At 40.4% G+C, this 23316-nt stretch overlaps 1 protein-coding gene across 1 annotated transcript in view; it reads right to left on the bottom strand.

The window, feature by feature from the left end:
• PSD3 (pleckstrin and Sec7 domain containing 3) overlaps positions 1–23316 on the bottom strand; it is a 526938-nt gene that overhangs the window by 185153 nt on the left and 318469 nt on the right. Inside the window, 1 exon segment of the mRNA XM_032468468.1 lies at positions 20488–20577. Coding sequence (XP_032324359.1) covers positions 20488–20577 — 90 coding nt within the window.

Below are 23316 nucleotides of genomic sequence, written 5' to 3'. Positions count from 1 at the left end.
CTCTTTTGAGTAACTATTAATTATATGAATATAACATAATTTACCTACTCCCTAAGTGATGGACATCTGTGTTATTTTTAATCTCTTGCTCCTGTAAACAGTGCTGCAATTAATGCCCTTGAACACACATCTTTGCACATTTATGTATCCAGCATCCTTTTCATTTTGAAATAATTTTAGACTTACAGAAAACTTACACAAATAGAACAGAGAGTTCCTATGTACCCTTCACCCTGCATTCCCCTAACGTTAACATCTTACGTAACCATGCTATAATTATCAACACCAGGAAATTAACACTGGTACAGAGTTATTAACTAAACGGCAGCTCTTACTTGAATTTCACCAGTTTTTCTATTACTGCCCCTTCTCGCTTCCAGGGCCCTATCCAGAATCCCACGCTCAGTTTAGCAGTCGTGTTTCCCAGTCTTTCCTGACCGTGACACTCTGAAGAGGGCTGGTCAGCTTTCCTGTGGAACATTCCCCAGTTTGAGTTTGCCTGGTGTTTTCTCATGTTTACGCTGAGGTCATGCACTCAGGGAAGGACAGCACGGGAGTGATGCTGCATCTGTCTCCGCGTCTCGGATCACAGGCTTCGTGACACCCACGTCTTCCCATCACTGATGTTAACCCTCACCACTTGGTTAAGGTGATATGTGCTGGGTGTCTACACTGCAAAGCTCCTGCCTTTCCCTTTGTGGTTGGTATCTTGGGAGAGATACTTTGAGAGTCTGCAAAGATCCTGTTTCTCCTCGAACTTTCACCACAAACTCGAGCACCCACCAATGGACCTCGTGTGCAGCAATTACTGCGCTCTTTGCCTTGTGGTGATGTTCTATTTGCCTCCTTGCTTTTATACGTAGTAACTGAAATTCTTCTGTAAGAAAAAGCTACCCCTTCTGCAGGTGTATATTCCGTGGACACTTACTCTTCTCTACAAGCAGAATCTGACGTTCATGTCTTGCTCTAGGTGCCCAGTGTCGGCCACGAGGAGCTGCTCCAGCGGCCAGGGTGCCCTCACAGCAGGCTGCCCCTTTTCTGAGCACGTCCACAGCCTTTTGGCCCCATGAGATGTTCCAGCTCCTCTTGTATGCTCCCAGTCCCAGGCCTGAACCAACACTTCTCCAGGGAGCCCTGGTTCCTTCTACTGGTGACTGGTACTCAGAAACCGAGGGCCGGATGCTAGGTTGGTCACTGCTGCCAGGCATCATTGCTTCTAGAGCCTCTGAGCGGGCAGAGCCAGGAAATCTCTGCCTTGTACACTGACCCACCTCTGTGCCCGTCTACACTGTGCGCACTGTAACTCTAATTCCAATCTGACCCCGCAGGTTCATTTTAACCTGCCTTTTCCTGACTGTCATTTCTTCATCCCACAGAGAGAAACCTGTACGTTTTATTTGCTTATCTGTTCAATCCCAGCGCGTGCATAAAGTTCTAGTTTCAGAATGGCCAGCACATAGCTTCCTTTGTTCATAGGAAATAATGTGACGTTTTGAAACCTGACTTTTTAAGGTTGTAAAGGGCTCCTCAAATGCTAATACTGCCAAATAATTCTCTATGTCTTAATAACAATAACATAAAAACGCCATGAGTCTGAGTTTGGCCTTTTCACAGAAATCTACGTGGGTCCCTCAGGAGCACCGACACCACTCACTGGACGTTTACAAGACTGGAAGGAGCCTTACAGTGAGTTTTGAATTCAGTATCACAAACAAGGATGATACAAGAGACTAAGAACCTGCAGAAATCAGCCTAAGAGAGTTTCTAAAGGCTTGGTTTCACATATTTTTAATCCAATTTTTCCAATAGAAAAACATGGAACTGGTGTGGTGGAAAGGCAAAAAAAAAATACACATTTTCAACAATAGCACTGTGGAAATATAAGAGGGAAAAAAAAGTGAGACAGCAGCAGTCTCTTAAAGCTAACAGAAAATATATCTTGGCATATTCAAGTGGGAAAATAAAGAGGAAAACATGAAATCAGAAACAGTTCCCAGCATCTTCGAACAGGAAAGGATAAAGCTTTAATCAGGACTCCAGCCAGCAGGGGTCACGGCAGGATGGCCACGAGAAGGCTGCGACGTGGAGAAGAAAGCTCAGTTAACTGCTGGAGACACTGCCTGCAGACCACTTACTCAGGACGCAGACAGTGCCTCCCAGAAAGGATGGGACTGGCACTCCAGGTCTGGGTGCAAGGTGGGCAGGGAAGGAAAGAAAACAACCCTGGCAAGGGACCAGAAGACAGGTTTGGAAAGACCCTGGGATGCTCAGTGTGCACCGAAAGTTTAAAGAGCAAAATGCGAGTCACCAAAGAAAAGCATGATTTGTTGATCCCTGTTAGAAACCCCTTGGCTTTTTGCCACCAGGGCTTCCCTTTTGAATTCTACTTCTCATATCGAGCTTTAGCCAAAAATACCGCTTAGCTTGCGGGTTTCAGTCTTTTAGCCCCTAAGCACACATCCTTTAGAAGGCTGAATAAAAATGCCCGCAGGCAATGACAGCCTTTGTATTTTTAAAAGGTTGGCAGGAAGCATTCTGAGGCTTTTTGTATAGATGCATGCCTGCCCTTCAAAATAAAAACCTCTACACAATCCTTTCTAACAGCTTATAAATAAATCAGGTAAAAAAGGATATAAGGGTAAAAATCATGTAAAAAGGATGCTCTGTGGTACAGAGTGATTAATGCTTATAGAAGGGGTTCTTCCTTTATGTGGACTGCTATAAAAGCCAGCTGATAAGGCTGCAGTTTTTAGACAGATGCCACAGGGCCAAGGCATCTCTCCACAGAAGCCGCAACGGTACTGATGCCATCATCCACCCAAGCAGGGTACAAAGTCCACCAACAATGGTCAGAGAGGTATGTACCATGGGGACATAGAAATGAAGAGGGGCATATACTCTTATTGAAGGTCAAGGTCCATTTTTTTTATCAGTAGATTTGGAGTTTTAAAAAGTTTAGAAATATTGAAATAACTTTTTGGACTTTCATGTGTGATTCCACTGGGTTCTAATAGCCAAAGAGAAGGTTATACAAAAATCACACTATAAAATTGCCCCAGTCCTTTTAAAAATACTTCTATACATGAAGTGTGTAACTTTTTGACATGCCTTCTATTTTTCTACTTTGATCTAAAAAACTCTGATGTTATCCGACAGTGGCCTGCCTGACTCGGTGTAAGTGATAACTAACACAGGGAGCGTGTTTATGGGGTGAAGGCTGTTCTGAGTGCATCACACACACTGTCACACTTCCTTCCTCCGCACTTCCTTCCTGGCACTTAAACTGCTACCCCACTCCAGGCCCCTTCTCCTGCTCTGGCCCCGCAGCATCCACGAGAACGGCCTTGAGTGACAGCCAAGTGCTACCTCCTTGAAAGACACCTCCTGGATCCCTCCCTGTTGAGGGTCATTTCTCTTTATTCTGAAAACCCACAGCATTTTCTATGTAACTATTAGAAGCAGAATTCTAAAGACTCTAGCTCCCAAGATTCTTGTCCCCCGGTGATTTAACCAGCACTCATCCAGGTGCTGCGGGGATGGAACCCTGCAGATAGAGGTAGGTTACGGGTCAGTGGACCTTAGTACAGACAGATTATTCTGGATTATCCGGGTGGGCTCATGTAATTACACAAGCCCTTCAAAGCACAGAGGAAGGCAGAACAGTCACTCAGGAGACATGCTGGAAAGAGAGGAGAGGAGAAATGAGGCAAAAGTGGGGGTCGGAGAGATAGGAAGAGTGAGAAGGACTTGACCTGTCATTGCTGCGTCTGAAGACGGAGGAAGGGGACCAGAAGCCAAGGAACGTGGCTTGTCTCTAGAAGCTGGGAAGGGCCCCCAGCCAACAGCCAACAAGGAAATGGCGACCTCAGTCCTACAACCACATGAACTGACTTCTGCCAATAACCTGAATGAACTTAAATAAGTAGATTCACCCTCAAAGCTTCCAGAAGGAAACACAGGCCTACTTGCACTTTGGTTTTGTCCTTGTGAAACCCAGAACAGACAAAGAATCCAGGCCAACCCAAACCTCTGACCTACAAAATGGTACAATCATCAATCTGTATTGTTTTAAGCCATTACATGTGTGGTAATTTCTTACAACAGGAATAGAAAACTCAAATGCTTTCTTTTGTACTTTATCAGAGTCACCTGAGGAGCTTTTCACATGTGCATGGGCCCTATTCCCAGACAGAATGCTGCAGGAAGAAGGAAGGGCAGGGAGAAAACACCAAATCTGTGTTCACAGCTCTGCAGGTGGCACTTTCCCCAGCGGTTTTGAACATTAGCATCGCCTCAGAAAGTCCCTGCAGGCCCATGTGCAGGGATTTCCCAGCCCCACATCCCCAGAGTAAACCACAGTCCTGATTTTTATTTTCTGCCGTAGGTTAGTTTGCCTAAACCAGAACTTCACAGAACAAAGTCGTGCATTGCCCAAGCCAGTCTGAAGCTCCCTCCTCCATGGCGCCGTGTGTGGACTGGCACCCCGCTGCTTCTTACTGAGTTACCGTGTTGTAAGGCTATACCATAGTTTATCCTTTCCCTGTAGAAGGACAAATTTGGAGTGTTTACAGTTGGGGCCCTTTATGAATAAAGCTGTTATGAATGTTCTTGTGACTTGCTTTCACTTCTCTTGAGTTGCTGGAGCACAGGGTAAATGCGTGTTTAGTTCAAGACCTTTCTCGAAGTGTCTACACCATTTTAAGAGTCTCCACCTGCGTGAGAATGTCAGCCGCCTACTTTTTCTCTCCTCATTTCAAATGATTTTAATGTGTAGCCCAGAGATGAGAACCACTATGCTAGATTAAAAATGCCTCCTGGGCTGAACTCACGTCTTACTCATCCTCGCCTTCCCCAGTATATTTAGCACAGTTTTTAGCGAAGCAGGGACCCATGAATCTTACCAAATTTCATCTTGATCCAGCTTCTGACTTTTGCCATACATGGCAAACCTGTGAAGTATGCCTCCAATAACTGAACACAATTAGTGTAGAATTCCGAGTAAAGCATTTCACGATCTGCGTAATTATGGGTCCAATATTTGTTTTCCCTACCAAGTCCCAAGCTCCGAGAGGGCACGGCCTGTGTCTGACTTATGTAAGGGCTGTCCCCACGAATCCAGCACAGATGCTGGGCACATAGTAGGGCCTCAATGAATGAACAATGTGCACGGGGGGGAAAAATTCTCCTAAATATTTTGTTTGCTTATTTTAATCAAAACAAGGTACAAGTTTCTACTCTGGGAGAGTCCTAGGTCTACGGCTCTCAATATTTTTGCAAAGATCCTTCTGAAAATCTGAATAAAAATTATGGATTCCCCTCCCCTCTCAAAAACAAACAGACTGGGAAAAAAAAATGTGGAAGTATGTGGACACTCACACATTCACAATTCTGCATAAAACATCGAGTTGTTCACATAGGGCTCACACAGTCAGAAATCACAGTGCTGGGTTTTATATAAAACTGATCATTTATTTCACAACTTTTGGTGAATATCTGATTTGTCCTGGAATTATACAAGTATAAGGGCAAGACTCAGGCCCTGCCCTTAAGAACAGGGGCAGGGAGGAGGTCACACGCAAGTGACAAGCAATACCCTCTAATCCAAATTCAGGCATCTCAGAATCCGCAAGTCTTTTCAAAGATGTTTTTCCCACTCAAGTCTACAACCTGAAATGCAAATAACCCTTTGAGATACTATTTTGGATATATTTACCTTTGATTTATGTTTCTAGAAGAGAAAGAAAAAAAGGGAAACTAGAGTAGCAACTTATCTATATTGCATTCTCAGGGAGTAAATGTGTCTGGTTGCTTCTAGCATTAAGCAAGCTAGTGGTGAAGTGACGTGCCCCGGGAGCGGGCACTGACGTCTGACGCCTGCGGGGGTCTTCCTCAAACGGCAGTGTGTCGAGAGGCATGCGGTAGATCACTCATCTGGGAAAGAGTGGGGAGGTGTGGGAACCCTCAACAGGCAGTCTGGTGAGACTCAGGGAAAACCAGGGGACCGCATGTCTCTGCTGACCACGCGGCCTGGAGGCAGGATGGAAGGTCCCCGCACCTGCACCATCCAGAGACACCTGCTTGTGAGGTTGGGGAACACGCGCTTCCCAGTGTTTCTGAGAAATCCACATGATGGCACAAAAACTACACTGCTATCAGTGCAAAGTGTGACTGAGGGAGGCGTGAACATTAAAACAACTAAAATAAACCAAAAGCTTTAAAATAGCAACAATAAAAACCCAACACTGACAGAGAATGGAGTTCAAGAGTGTTTTTCGGCAGAGAAATGAATTCTCTGTTAGTGGATTTCCTGATTGAAGCTAATTTCTTTAAATGGCAAAATCTTTATAAAACAGTTGCTGGCAATCTTTCCAAATCTATTTCACACTCCTGTCTCCTTAATCAAACTAAGTAAACATGATGGAACATTTCTGATGACTCATTAAGCACATCCATTGCTCTGCTGTGCTACAGCACAGCGCTTCTCTGAGCAGCTGCTGACTACCCAGGTTTGCCCGCCCGGCATCCAAACAACTCCTGCTGTTCCACTTGCTGACCCGGTGCTTTTGAGGTTTTCATTTTGTCTTCAACTCATTATCAAATCTCTTACTAAGGTCCATATATCTGACTAACAGCACTTTCTCCAACATCATCCTTCAAATTCATGGCTAAACTGGGAAAAGAATGATTTCTTCAAAATAAGGTCAATTAAAAAATGTAAGTAACCACCTAAATGCCTGTGTTCTATTAAATTTGCTTTAGAAACATGAATTGGGTGTGGCTGTTATCTTGTCAGTGATGAGCTGGCTGAGAGACAGATGGGTGGCGGTGCCCAGGTCCAGCCCCCAGTTTTAAGCAGCTGTTTGTATAATGGTATTTAGCATGGCCATTTGCAGTATGTACAAGGGGAAAAGATCAGGCCAAAATGTTGAAGTGACAATTGTGGTTATTATTATAAATAGATCATAAATGAGGTTCTGAGTCAAATTTGTAAGGTTTGTTAAAAAGACTCTATAATATCCATTTATCCTGGCTGTTCAAAGTTGCTCTTTTAATTTTTTTCATGTTTTCAACTTTCGAGTCTTCCAGACAACTGACCTTCACAGAAGTGAAGCATTAAACCACCACAAGACAAACTGTTTTCCTTTATGGGATTTTTTTACTGTGTGCTACAAATGCCTTTAAATTAAAATCCGTGTCTCTGTGTCCTTGATGGACAGGTAAACACTGTGGTTAGCATGGACATTCGCTGTGATGGCTAATTTGCCATCAGACAGCAGGCTTGTTACAAGATGTCCACCACTGCCTAGGACGCCCATCCATCACTGTCAGGGACACCCATCCATCACTGCTGAGGACCCTGCCCATCACTGCTGAGGACCCTGCCCATCACTGCTGAGGACCCCCGTCCCCATCTGATATATCATAAGCAAAAGGAAGCCGCTTTAAATTCACTTATGACCCACTACATTCACATCAATACCTCGTGTTCACGCATGAGTGACAGGTGCACCAACCCTGATGGGACCACGTTACAACATTTAAAAAATGTTCCAAACATATGAAGATTCTAACTTCTATGGATGCATCTGAATGTGAAATTCTGCAGCACTGCTTTATGACCAAATTAAAACAGACTACATCTGGGAACCATACATTCCATTACAGTGCCCTTAATAGTTACCACCTCCCCTACTCAAACTCTTCTTCTTTTTTTTTTTTTTTTTTGATTAAAAAATCTGTTTGTACTCTTTAAGTAGCATCTGCTCTGTCAAAATGTTCTAACAGGCTTCTGTGTGACGGATTTTTCTTTACAGCATGAACATGATTTATGGATCTTCAGCTGCTCCGAGTACTACCCTTGTCTGCATCCCGTCACCAACTCTGAGCCACACCAGAAGCAGCGTCACTGTCAGTCCAGGCGGCGCACGTGACTGGCAGCAACAGCGGGTGGGCAGATCTCCACAGGGAAAGCGGAGCAGAAACACCGCACAGACCTTGTATTGCAACTCAGCTTGATTCATTTTACCGAAAAAATCAATACTCTATATTTGAAGCCAGAACCTTTAAAGCTTCTCTCTTAAAACGCTTGCTAATAACATCACTTTTCTCTTACAAGGCTCTCCCATAGCAGGATAAGCATTCAAGCCCTTTTCCTCCATAGAGACCGTTGCTACCAGGTTTCCGTGACCTTCTCTCGGAGGAAGCTCACCTGCTCCAGGCAACCGCAGATGCTCTCTTTTTAGCTACACTTAAATACCACCCCTCAGTTCCTATTTTTAACTGTAAACTCCTAATATAGCTCAGATCAAGTATTTTTGAGAATTCACTTCAAGCTTTTCATTTATAAAATGTTCAGACTTTTTTCAGACCGTGGCCTGTTTTCTTCCTCTCATATAATTCTTTAGGAGTAATCCTTTGGAATGCTGCTGCTACAAAGGTAATTTTCTTGGGTTTAAATCTGAACTTTCACTATGGAGTACATACTTCTTTGTTTAAACTAATAAATACAATATGAAAGTGAAAACTTGAGAGATGTGATTTGAGTTTACAAAGAAAAAAATGACATTAAGAACACTCCCATCTGTTCTTAGAAACAATAATCAGTACATATATGTAAACTAAAAAAAAGTGCAGTGTACTGTATATATGTATTTACATGCAATATAATGTGGATGTGCAGTCAGACTGTAATAATTCTACCTAATAAAACTGAGAAAGAAAAAAGAAATGCCCCTAGCTCCTATCGGTGGAGTACTCCTAACCACACTTGTTTGCATGCTGCCTGATTCTGACTGACTGCTCGAATAACCTCTTGAAAATTATAGAAAAGACAAGACAAGACAAGACAAGGCAAGACTCCCAATACCTAGGCTGAAAGGATCGTTAAGATCACATACAGAATTTTTCCCAGCTTCTTTGCCACAAAATATTCTGCTCAAAAGAAGCTGCACGTGAGTAAGTGTGAGCACAAGAGAAAAACAGAGCAAGAAGTTCTGGTCCCGGTGGGGAGGGCACCGGGTACTGTGGGCGACAGAAGCCTGAACTGAAAACCTGAACGTTATGGGCATGACTGACGTACCTTATTTCTACAAACAAGACACCAAGGCCCTGCGGTTCCACCACTAGTCATCAGCAGCAAGAGGTCGGGCTTGGAGCCCAGTGACCTTCACAGCCCATTCACAAACACCGAGCGGTGTGAAGACACGTGTGAAGGTGTTCCAGACGGCACGATGCTAGCCCCAGAGCACACATCCGTCTCTCCTCACCACTCCTGGAAGGAGGCACTACTACATAAGAAAACTGCAGCAGGCTGCCTGGCCGTGGGAAAACTCGGAGGAGCTCGCCTTCCAGAACGGATACGGCTCACATCACCCCGATGCTCTGCTCGGCCTCACAGATCAAGCCTTAATTCGGAAGAAACATTGAGTTTTTGTACTTTTCATTGCTCTTCCATTTCACAGCGTTTAGAATGTAGGTGGTATGAGAAGGGACAAAGGGGCAATTTGGAAAATAATTTAGCAACAGAAATACTAACATTATCTCAAAACAATTCAAGACTGTTAGGTACCGTCACCGCCCACGTCTAAGTCACCATCCCTTCTTGTGGGACAGTTGCAACCATTTCTTTACCACCACCTTGTCCATTTGTACTCCCACTTCCTTCCAAACAATTCTCCACAGCACCCAGAGAAATAATAATTTTTAAAATGAACTTGTGTGACTTTCCAGCTTTCAACTCTTTTTAAAGATATAATTCCCATTTTTCGTAAAACTGTTGTTTTTAATGCTGCTATACTGTTAATATCTATGCTCCTAATCATGATATTCATTACTGTGAAAGAATAATGATGTAACAGAGGAGAACAGATCTGACTCCATACTAGATCTGTTCCTTTAGTTTTAACCACTGTGCCCTGTTTTCTAGGCTCAGTCTTGCTCGCTCTGCACCTTTTGTGAAACAGTGTTGCCTTTAGCCTGAAATAGACAGGAGAGCCTATTCTCAGAGCTCTGACCCTTAAGGATGTTAGCACTCCTGCACTTATGTAGAGATGGCAAGTTGCAAAATAGAGAGTAAGCTTCGTTTTGTTGGAGGCTTACAGGGACACCATGGCCTAACCCCCATGGACAGCCGCAAGAACAAAGAATTCCTGCAGCAAGAAGTTTGCAACAACGAACATCCCCCCTCTCCTATTTTTTTTTTTTTATAAAAGGAGCCTGTATTCTGACTGGAGCAGGACATTAGCCTGCCACCCTCTCGGTCTGCAGGCTTTCCGAATAAAGTCGCTCTTCCTTGCCCCAATACCTCGTCTCTCTTCCTTGCCCCAATACCTCGTCTCCCGACGTCCGGCGAGCAGAACGAGTTTGGATTTGGTAACAACGAAGGCATAGTCAGGTTAGAAAGAGTAGAAGAACTTCATTAAGCTCATTATTATGTGATACCTACATCTTTTGCTGAATGGAGAGAAACAGAACTTCTTTCTCGCTGAAAGTTTTATGGAAGTAAATTGCAGATTCACATGCAGCTGTAAGAAACAGATTGCTTATGCCTTTTACCGACTTTCCTCCAATGGTAACATTTGCAAAACTACGGTATAATGTATACAGTAGAACCAGAATACTGACATTGAAAACCCCGATCTTATTCAGGGCTCCCCAGTTAGACCCATCCTCGTGTGACCATTCTGGAAGCAAAGATGAAAGAGGAGAGAGCAAAGACGGGGGAGAAATGTTGCTCAAGGTCAGCCTTTTGGTACAAAGAAAAGTAGGGCAATTGTCAGTGTTAAATTTTTAAACTTCTCCCTGGATGAAAGGGTCAGATTAGCTCGGCCGATGGAACTCTGCAAGCGAGCTGAGCTGCCTTGGGCCTCTCCTTTGAAGAAAGTTCTTTACAGTGCTTGCAAACAGGTCCTTTTCAGAGTTTGGGGTTATAAAAAATTGCTTCCCTCTAAATCTTTTAATGGCTGATTTTGGGGGGCTTACCCCTATATATAACTGTAATTGATTAAAAAGTCTAGCAGGTTATGAACCTGCATAGTATAATTTTTATATTTCCTTATTATGTTTCTTCCTTTTCCAACAAGATACATTAATCTTTATTTAAATTGTGTTTTTCTTTGTTGATCTTTTGCATCTCTTTGTTTAAATGCTACCCTCTTGGCTAATTTCTTCATCATTTTCACAAGTTATTTTTCCCTAAGAATACCAAATAAGAAAACTGCATTTAAAACATACAATGCTTTCAGCCAAATATATATGTTAAGGAATGGATAAAGTTCACCTATATATATTCTTAGAAACCTCCTTTAAAAGAACCACATCTAAATTCCATCTTTGGCAAAAGCAAGTGAAAACAAATGCATCTGAAAAATGACACTTATTTGGATTCTAAGTAACAGAATATTTAACAATCATTTTAACTTAAAAATTTTTTTAATTTTAATATAATTTTAAAGGTTATTTTCCATTTATAGTTATTACAAAACATTGGCTATATCCCCTGTGTTGTACAAAACTCCCTTGAGCCTATCTTACACCCAACAGTTTGCACCTCCCACTCCCCCACCCTTATCTTGCCCCGTCCTGGTAACCACTAGTTTGTTCTCTAGATCTGTGAGTCTGCTTCTTTTTGTTATAGTCACTAGTGTGTTTTTTAGATTCCACATGTAAGTGATATCATCCAGTATTTGTCTTTCTCTGACTTATTTCACTAAGCATGATGCCCTCCAAGTCCATTCATGTTGCTGCAAATGGCAGACTTTCACTCTTTTCTATGACTGAGTAGTATTCCATTGTGTGTATACACATATTTATCCACTCATCTGTTGATGGACACTTAGGTTGCTTCCATATCTTGGCAATTATAAATAATGCTGTTATGAACACTGGGGTGCATGTGTCTTTTTGAATTAGTGTTTCTGGGTTTTTTTTGGGGAGGGGATATATACTAAGGAGTGGAATTCCTGAGTTATACGGTAGTCCTGTTTTTAGTTTTTGAGAAACCTCCATACTGTTCTCCACATCAATTTACAGTCCCACCAACAGTGCACAAGGGCTCCCTTTTCTCTACATCCTCACCAACATGTGTTATTTATGTTCTCTTTAATGACAGCCATTCCAACAGCTGTGAGGTGATATGTCACTGTGGTTATGATTTGCATTTCCCTGATGATTAGTGATGTTGAGTATCTCTTCATCTACCTGTTAGCCATCTGCATGTCCTCCTTGGAAAAACGTCTATTCAGCCCTTCTGCTCAGTTTTTAATTGGGTTGCTTTTTTTTTTTTTGATGTTGAGTTGTATGAGCTGTTTATATATGTATATGCTGGTCATATTTGCAAATATCTTCTCCCATTCAGTAGGTTGTTCTTGCACTTTGTCAATGCTTCCTTTGCTGTGTGAAAGCTTTTAAGTTTAATTAAGTACCATTTATTTATTTTTGCTTTTATTTCCTTGACTTAGGAGACAGATCCAAAAAACTTGCTGTAATTTACGTCAAAGAGTGTTGTTCTATGTTTTCCTCTAGGAGTTTTAGAGTATGCTGCCTTACATTTAGGTCTTTAATCCATTTTGAGTTTATTTTGTATATGGTGCCAGAGAATGGTCTAATTTCATTCTTTTACATGTAACTTCTCTCAGCACCATTTACTGCAGAGACTTTTTTCCATTGTATGTTCTTGCTCCATTTGTCATAGATTAATTGACCATAAATGTGTGCATTTATTTTCTGGGCTTTCTATCCTGATTCATTGATCTATGAGTCTGTTTTTGTGCCAGTACCATACTGTTTTGATTACTGCAGATTTGTATTATAGTCCGAAGGCAGGAAGCATGATTCTTCCAGTTCTGTTCTTTTCTAAAGATTGTTTTGGCTACTCAGGGTCTTTTGCGTTTCCATATAAATTCTAAAATTATTTGTTCTAGTTCTGTGGAAAATGCCATGGGCATTTTGATAGGGATTGCATTGAACTTTTATTGCTTTGGGTAGTGTGGTAATTTTAACAATGCTGATTGAAAAAGGAAATTACAGGCCAACATCACTGATGAACATAGATGCAAAAATCCAAAATACCAGCAAACCAAGTCCAACAATACATTAAAAGGATCATACACCATGATCGAGTGAGACTTATCCCACAAATGCAAGGATTTTTCAATATCTGCAAATCAATCAATGTAGTACACCACACTAGCAAACTGAAGAATAAAAACCAAATGATCATCTCAATAGATACAGAAAAAGCTTTTAATAAAATTCAACACCCATTTATGATGAAAAACTCTCCAGAAAGCAGGCATAAGGGGAACATACCTCAACATAATAAAGCCATTTATGATAAACCCACAGCTAACATCATACTCAATGGTGAAAAGCTGAAAGCAATTCCTCTTAAGATTAGGAACAAGATAAGGATGTCCACTCACCACTTTTATCCAACATAGTACTGGAAGTCCTAACCACAGCAAATGAAGAAGAAAAAGAAAAAAGGATCCAAATTGGAAAGGAAGAAGTAAAACTGTCACTGTTTGTGGAATAAAAAATCCTAAAGACACCACCAGGAAACTAGTACTGGACAAACTCAGTAAAGTTGCAGGATAAAAAATTAATACACAGAAATCTGTTGCATTTTCATACACTAACAACAAAGTATCAGAAAGAGAAATTAAGGAAACAATTCCATTTACCATCACATCAAGAATAAAATGCCTAGGAATAAACTCACCTAAGGAGGCAAAGAGCTGTACTGCAAAAACTCTAAAATACTAATGAAAGAAACTGACTATGACACAAGCAGATGGAAAGATATACTGTGTTCTTGGACTGGGATGTGTAACAATTTAATTCACTACCTGATTTATCATTCCATTAGTGGAATGAAGCATCTGAATTCCGCTAAACCAGGCATTCTGATTTACATTCTTTCAATTTAATTACCACATCCCCTACCCCGCAGGACCCTACCTGCTGTTCCCCACCCAGTTCAGCACACACACTTCACTGTAACTACAAATCTAAGAGAATGAAAAAACTTTCGGTCTCCCTTAAGAGACTGCAAGCTGATTTCAAAATTAATAAATTCCCAACTAAAGGAAATAAAAGCAAACAATTCCTAAAAAAATTAAGTTTCTGAGGAATATTCTGAAGTCAAATATCTAATCATAAGCAATAGCCTGAAAGGGTGGCATGTCATTGACTTACCCAAGCAAGGTTATGTACCTTGATTTCTAATGACTTCCAGTGACTGCCTTGTAACTGGAACTATTCTTAAAGCTACTTGTGTATTTAAGCTGCTTTTAGGAGAAGGTATGTTTAAAACATCCCACAAACTGTATTCAGTTTTGCTTTTTACTTACATTAGGATCATTCTGAAAGACTTGGGCGTTTTGTTGTTTCTGTCCTCTCTATCATTAAGATGATGCAAAAAATTCTCAAATTAGAGAGATTTCTTAGCTTTTTTTTTTCTAATTCCTATTGGCATCTACTGAATTCAACTGCTGCTCAAGGCAATAATAATAATAATAATAATAATAATAATAATAATAATAATAATAATAATAATAATAAAAGAACTAATCATGACTAGGATAAAAATATCGAGGAGACCATTATCTGAGTATCAAATGATAGGTGGCAATAGGATGCTGGGAGAAAAAACAGTTAGGGTTTCATGGTTTGTTGCCAGAATCTTCAGGCTGGAACTCCTCAGAATGAAACACTGTGCAGCCAATAACTGGCTTTCCACCCTGTGTGCTCCTAGGCCACTTTCCACTGGCTCCTTTTCTCTTTCTTCCTGTTGTTTCTTCTACTCTTTCTGGTAAATATATTTTGAAATGGGTACTTCCTCTCTAGATGTAAAAATAACTGGTGGCCACACTTGGAGTCCCTGAGTCTCTCCCAATATGTAATGTGCCATTTCTGAACAGAGTCAGAAATGGAAAGCAGACTGGACTAAAGATAAAATCTGTTAAAAATCAAGAAGAGAGGCTCATAGGAAGCTCAGAAGAAATGAAACTTGGGAAACAGGGAGGCAAAGGAGCAGGGTGCTATACTTGGAGCATGAGATAGACGATGATTCAAGAAAATTTTTTAAAGATTATTCTACACCAAGCTTCAGAAACCTGCATATGCTTACATGCCTACACTCTCACTGGTTCTTGGAATCTGCCCCTGAAGAGACTGGGTGGAGGGGATCCCCAGGCTAACACAGTCAAGAGCCTATATAAACTGACAGGCAGCTGAGATACCGATGACCCCTGTCCTGAGCCCTCTGACCGGGGCTCTGGAGAGAACACAGAGCAGGGAGACGCCTACGACACTTCATCCCCAGGGGTTTTTAGTCACTTCAAATAATTCACATCTCCATTAGTACCCCAGGATCTTCCTAGGATCTTTAAAGAGGACCAGAACTAACCTGCTTCCTCAAAGGTTCCCCATGATCCCAGGACCACTTTAAGGCCAAATGCTCCTTAGTCCCTCCACTCTTGCAGCATCAAAGATCCAAACTGAATATAAGATATAATATTTGTATGGCAAGAGGGATAAGGTCCAGGAGAAAAGACACCAGTCGGAACAAGGTAAAAAGGCGAAAAACATAGAGTTAACCAAGGTTCATTGTCAGGTGCCTATACGGTATCAAGACACTTTATTGAACAAATAAATGCCTCCTGTGAAGGATTTTGATGTCATTCTTTGGCACCAACAAGTCTTTAGAAAGAAAGGAAGCCATAAATGACAAGGGTCAAAAATCTTACCAGAAATGGAGGAAATACTCAAGGTCAAGGTCCAGATGGTTCCTCTTAAAGAGCAAGTGTGTCTGCACAAGTGTGCTGTGTGTGTTTGGGCTGGAAAGGGATGAAGGACAGAGGTCCTGTCTACTACACTAATCCCACTCAGCTGAGGAATTGTGTAACACCTTGGGTCCAGGTACTTGCAGGAAAGGGTGGAGTCCTTTTCCAGTCCCCTTTGAGACAGGTAAAGAATACAATAATATTTAAAATGTAAGTTATAATAGCTAGCACATCATTTACTACATGCTAAGACTCTAAAAACTTTATATATATTAACTCTTTTAATTATTAAAGCAATTAGCAGGGTGGAGGGTATAGTTCAGTGGTGGAGTGCCTGCTCAGCATGCACAAGGTCCTGGATTCAATTCCCACTAAAAAATAAATAAACCTAATTACCTGCACCCCAAAAGGGGGGGGGAGCCCCCAGTACCTCCATTAAAAAAGAAAGTAAAGAAAAGGAAAAAACGGGGGGGGGGGCAACTCAATGAGGTGGGTAATTGCATACCTTGCGTTTAATAATTAAAACCTTGCACTTCATAGATGAGGAAATCAAGAGACAAAGTTTTACTGAATTTGCTCACAAGCCCTCAGCTAGCCAAAGAGGGGAGCCAGGATTGGAACCCAGTCAGCAGAGCTCCCAAGACCATAGTCATAATCACCATGCTGTCGTTCTCTTGGGAAGTTCCGCCTCCAGCCAGAGCTGGCCCCCATTTCACATTCTCATTCCTCTCTATTCATGTCCTGAAGAGTTGTATTATTTACTCGAGTCTTAGAGATGTCCTAGTAAACCTATCAGAACTAAAAGCGGAACTCCCTTTGTCCCCCTTTTTTCCCACCTGGTCCCCAATGACGCCTGAAGGTAAACATATCAAAGCACTGGGAAGGGCAGGCCCCGTGGAGCCGTGAAACACACCAGATGGTTTGGCATAGTTTGTTGAATGAATTCCTGTATTGATTTGGTGAAGAACTAGGCAGGAGTACTTATGAAAAGAGAGAACATTAATGTTCATGAATGGGAAAGAGGGTGGGAGATGAAAAGGAATATTAACATAAATAAAAATCAAAATAAGTCTACTATTGAAACTGTGCCTATATTTTAAAGGTCTATCTCAAACATCACATCCTCCCAGCCAGACTTCAACTTTAAAGGACCTAAACAATACTCTATTGTGACAGAAACCTGAATCCCATCGAAGAGACCAAGAAACATTCAGAGGGTTGGAGAACTCAGGTTTATTATGCCGGTGGGCCCAGCTCTGGACCTCAACTGCAGGTTTGCACAGGCTTTTATAGGGTTTTAGGTTTTGACTAAGTTTGCACCATATGCAAATGAGGTATTAGAAATGGACCATCAGGAGTGAGCTTTTGGGAACCAATGGAATTTTAAGGGTAAGTTTCGTTTTCCTAGAAGCCAGCCGTTTTACAGAAGCGCAAAAGCGGGAAGGCAGTGGCCCTGCTTGGCAGGTCTTGCTGGTCCCTTTGTGGGTTTTGCCCCTTCACTATCACTGGATATCTTGTAGTATCCAACTTATTCCATTTTACACCATAGATATCTATAACTTATACTCTAACTTGTAGGGGAAAAACTCTTACTTGCACAAAGCACTCATATACTCACCTTAGCTATTGAGGTCATTTGAGCACAAAGGAGAGCAGCAGTGGAACTGCAAATCGTGACAGAGGGCTCGATGTACCATACCTATCCTTCTCACGTGGTCTAAGGCATTTATAGCAAAATATTTACCAAATTCTCTGAATTAAAGGCTTGAAGCAAGTTCACTTTTCACACCTTTAAGTATGTTAAGGTCTTTTTTTGGTAACCATTTCTGTTGACAACAAGCAGAATTCAGTTTATACTTTTATTTGAATAAGAATAACTCCATTTTAAGGGAGAAAGGACCCTCCATTACTCTCAGTAGTTTGTGATCTCTGAGGATGGGGCACATTTGGTTCCGGCATGTTCTCCAAGTCCACACCTGGTGAACACACAGTAGGCCTTCAGTAAGTGTTCCTGACTACACAGCCACACTAAACAGCAGACTTTAAGTCAAAATGTTACTTCTGGTCCAAAGACATCTGAACATCAGACATAAATCCAAACGTTACTTTTGATCCAAAGAAATCTAAAAGCAGAAAGATCAACACATAGCAATAAAAGCCTCGGTTAGATCCCTGTAACTTTAAGCATCTTACCTCATAACAAAAAATTACAGGCATGTATAACATTTAGTCTAAGTTGGAGAAGGGGTGGCAGAAGAGAAAAAAGGGTTACTCAGAACTTGTAAGATGATACCAAACGTGTTTGTATTTATCTGGATGTATGTATCTGTCTGAGTGGCATGTGTATAATATTGTCCCCAAAATTCACACCCAGTTCCACCCAGTAATTTCACACCGAATTCCACCCAATAATTTATCTCAACAGGGAATCAACAGATAACTATTAAGAGGGGGTGGAGGGGAGGAGAGAAGGAAAGATAAGAGACAAAGAGAAAGGGAAAGACAGAAATAAAGGGAAACCCAGAGGAAGAGAGAGGAAGAAAGGGAGGGAGAGGGGAGGAGGAGCAGGGAAAGGGATGGCCACACAGAAGAGTGAAATGAAACAAACGGTTTAAGAAAACCTCTTCCTGCTGAATCTGCAGTGAAATCCAGATCCCGACTGAAATGGAAAACTCTCCTCTTGGGTGAGTGGCCGGGTTTGTTATGAAAGGGGATCAATGTTTTACTTGACAATTTCCATGCCAAATGCCACTGTCATTCTCAGTGCTATTTCACTGTTACTGCTCAACTGTAAATAAAGAATAGTAGACCACGTATCTTTCCCCCTGAGGTTTGTAAACATGATCTCAGTTGAACTGCAACAAATCATCCACAGACTCTTGGCAGAGTAAATCAAAGAACATATGTTTACCCAAGGTGAATGGTATAGCCACTGGACTGTATATTAACTGCAATTGGTTTCAGAAAGCTCCATCAAAACATGCTCTAAATCTGCCCAATAATGTACCACTGAAGTCTAAAAGCGTCACCATAAAATTCTTTCTTGTCAGTTTTCATTTCTGACATAACTTGATAAAAGCCTCACAAATCCTCTCCCAGAAAGACTCCGTTATTTTCCATGCTAATGCCACTAGACTGAAAAAAGACCTGTGAACATGTGTCTACTACGTAATTTCAATAGATGTACAGAACATACTTATCAAGTCACAATCCACCACCTTTTACTTCCCATTCCCATTTGGAACTGTAGTTTCAGAAATAGCAGCATTTGCTCTATAAAGAAAGGACTAAAAAATACCTTCCTTATATAGTAGATACGTTATTTCTTCCTGCTTTTTTTCATAATGTAATTTTTTTAACAAGCTGCAATTAAAGCCAGTTAAGACTTGGAACCTCATCATTTTTACACCTTCTTTCATTTTCATAGTATACATGGCTTTGCAAATCTGGCAGAACTCGCTTCTATAAATTTTACATAGTTTAAAAGTCACAAAAAATATAATAAAGGACTTATCTTTCAACTGGTACATTTCCACATTATACCATGATTCAAATATGTTGCCCTTCTTAGCAAATTCACTCAAAGGAACTGATTCCAAAAGAAATATACTTGTATACTTTCTTTTGAAAGAAAGTTAGACTCAAATAGAAATCTGTAAAACTCACGTTCTCAACATATACATCTTATTCTGACTTCTGAAGTATTCGCACCCATTATCAACCATTATTTTGGACCTTTTTTTTTTTTTAAATTTTCTTTCTCTGGGGAGGTAATTAGGTTTATTTGTTTGTTAATTTTTAGAGGAGGTGCTGGGGATTGAACCCAGGAACTAGTGCATGCTAAGCATGCCCTTTGCTACTTGAGCTATACCCTCTCCCCATCAACCACTATTTTGTATCTGATCAAATGCACATCTCATTTATACTGTTGTAGAATGTTATGAATTCCAAAGTTGATTTTGCTGTCTCCTAGAAAACCATCTGATTATAGGGAAAAAAACATGCTAACTGTTACCGACAGTAAAGGCGAGTAGAAACAATTCAGGTATTTTACAATTACTTAGATTTAATGTAATCCCTTTCCAGAGACGATCTGAGTGGATCTGTGGCTAGGGACTGAACAGTGAGAACTGCTTCCTTTAGAATCTGCAAATGCTTTTTGTTTCCATAGTGGATATACCTTTGTGACCTTTCTCAAGTTCTGACAGTCGGCTTACAAGTAAATCAAAAACTATTCGTATCACCAGTTATTCCAAATCTACTTATTGCCTCAGTATTATTCATTACAATGTGGACTTTTAGGAATTATTAATTGAAGGGTATTCTGCAGTCAGACACGTCAAGGACAAGGCCCACCAGAAACATCACCAATAAAACCAAAAGCAAAACACAAAATACTTAAGTGATCCTTAACCTAGATTAAAAGGTAAGCAGAAAATACAAGCATAAGCATATTTTAAAAACCAGTATTTAGGGGTAGGGGATTAGGATGTACAAACTACTAAGCATAAAATAAATAAGCCACAGGAATACACTGCACAGCACAGGGAACACAGTTGCTATTTTATAATAACTTTAAATGGAGTATAATCTATAAAAATAATGAATCACTATGTTGTACACCTGAAATATAGTACTATTATAAATAAACTATACTTCAATTTAAAAAATAAAAATAAAAACCAGCTATTTCAACGCTTACTTTCAGTAGATCCTTGGAGAAATCACCGCCCTCATCTACCCCTTGGAGGTTTGCAATGAACTCTTGGCAGGTCATCTTCTTTCCGATATTCTGGAATAGAGGCAAACAATACATCATTATGACATATAGGGAACTAAGGCTATTTCTTGAAAATGTAGATTAAGCCAAGCAAGATTGCATTGGTTTTTCAAAACATTAACACACCCTCCAAATAGATGTGTATATATACATATATACGTACAGTACAAATTTATATGCACGTGAAAAAAACAGGCAGCTTATTATGCCTTTAAGACTGTCATTAAATTTGAATAGCAAAGTTATGTCAAAGCTTTATTTTACCCTACAAAAGTGTCTGAAAAATCTGTTACATTTATAAAAATAACATGTAATGCAGTTTCTTAATGAAAAACACAGGATAAGATGACATTTCTGAGCTGCACTCTGATACCTATTTATTTCCTTCACTTATGTTTCCTACATATTGTCAAGAACTGTGAAGGATCTGAGATTTTTAGCCTACTTTCAAGCTAACAAGTTCACCTCTCAGTCTCATGAATGCTGCAGAAGCAGGACTGCTGTGTGAAAGGCGCAGGGATTTATTACAACAGGACGAGCCAGGATATCAGCATTTTCTTGCTCCAGTTCCCCAAGTCCCAGTTCTCACAGAGCAGCTTGAGTAGGGTCAGCTGACGCCTGCACACACAGCAAGAGCCCTGAGATTTGGGAATCTGAATCTTGTAATGGGGCAGCAAGCATTTCGGGCTCTACCCTTTTGCTCTAAACAGAAAGACCAGCTCTTATCTTCCAAGGCTGTGTGCTCTGGAGTCACTAAATCTTCCCATGCTGCTCATATACAGAATTGAAAAGATACAACCGAAGCTTTGGTTCACAAAATCTAAGAAAAGCAAGAGACCTGTGGAGAAGAGAACTGTCTCCAAGCCGACTTAAGGATAGTAAGTTTAACCCAAAAAGCCTCATTAATAAACAAAAATTAGGAAATCTGAACTGTAAAAAGAGAAAAGATACAAACATGCTGACTGAGAAAATGAATAAAATTGCTATGACAGAGAATCACCTCCGATGCCAGCTCCAATCAACTAGTCAAAGTGGCCAGGGGTGAAGTTGAACCGGGACACCAACAGAAGCCTGCACAGGGCAGGAGGGGGATGGGGAACACAAACAGGAGCCCGGCTCCGGCACCTCTGGCACAACGTGGTCCAAGTGAGCATGACGCACGCGAACCTGTCTGCACACAACATGCAGACAAGTAAAATGTATGCTCTGTAAGGCTACTTTGTTCGTAAAGGACAAAGAGCACGGCAGAGTGGCGGCCTTCAAGTTGGTGCAGAATATTCCTAGAGATAAAAGGAATGTGAAGCCGCATTTATACAGAACTTACCTTCAAAAATACAGATCTGCCTGAGAACATGCTCACCTATGTGTCTTAAAAGTAATTGCTTCCCATCTCCCCTTTCACAATTGCCCTTCTACCTGACACCGTGAAACCATCTGCCCAATCCATGCTATTCAATTAATTATAGTAAAAGGGCTTCATAACTGTTGTTAAAAACCTTACTCTTGCATCAGTGAAGAGGGCATACAGTCATAGTTCACGTGAAAGATTGGATGAATGTTTTAATAATGGCTTTGCCACTTACTGTATTTGGTAGATATTTCCTAAAATTTGAATAAATGGAATCTGCAGGTCTAAGTTTGGATGAAAATTTATTTAAAGCACACAAAGGAACTTTAATGGAAATCCTGTTTCATAACATTATATTGAAAAAGACAGCCTCAATCTTCTTAATCCTTATCAAGTGTATCAGATCAAACAAGGTGCCTCAAGGTAAAAAGTAACAAGTAAAATCAGTAGTCATTTAGAAAGGAGTTGGCAAGGCTTTTGGGGGATATGTTCCAAGGATTTGAGAAAATGCATGAATGATAACTAGGCAAAAAATTCTTTTCCAAGTCAGGTGGTTCCAATTATTTGCTTTTAACAAAATTAAAAAAAGATACAATTCAATCATCAGTTAAGAACAAAAAAATTTTTTTAATACATGCTTGGTGAATTCAAATACTTGCAACATTATCTGTTTTTAATCAATTTTGCATTGTTAATAAGGATAAAAATTTCTCTTAGAATGACTTATATTTAAACATTTGAAATCTTTTAGTCATAAGAAATCAAAGCTTTCATCTCTATTTATTTAATTTCTTGTTGCACATAAGTATCAAATAAAATAACAGCAATGAAAGTCTCCCAAATATAAAAACATATAATGCAAAGATAAATGAAACTAAGGAAAAGTAGATAAATTATGACTACTAGGAGCAAAAAAGTTTGTTTTTTTTAATATGGTGAGGGAGGAAGTGTCAACTCACTGCAACTTTTTAAAAATACCAGCTTTATTGAAATATAACGTTCACCCTTTTGAACTACACAATTTAATGTTTTAGTATGTTGATGAAGTTGTACAGCCATCGCCACTATCTAAATTCAGAATATCTTCATCACCCCAAAAAGACACAACATATCCATTAGTAGTCACTCCCCAAACTCTCCCCCCATCCCCACTACCCATTTCCTGGCAACCACTAATACACTTTTTATTTATGAAATCTTATGGATTTGCCTGTACAGGACATTTCATGTAAGTAGAATCATATAAAATGTGGCCTTTTACGACTGGCTTCTTTCATTTAGCATTACGTTTTTAAGGTTCACCCAGATTGTAACATTAATCAGGTATTTAATTTCTTTTTATTAGCAAGTAACATTCCATTGTATGAATATACCAAATTTTTTAATCCATTTAGGAGCTGGTG

This window comes from Camelus ferus, chromosome 26, assembly GCF_009834535.1.
Source record: "Camelus ferus isolate YT-003-E chromosome 26, BCGSAC_Cfer_1.0, whole genome shotgun sequence".
NCBI lineage: Eukaryota > Metazoa > Chordata > Mammalia > Artiodactyla > Camelidae > Camelus > Camelus ferus.
This window is presented reverse-complemented; position numbering and strand designations above follow the sequence as displayed.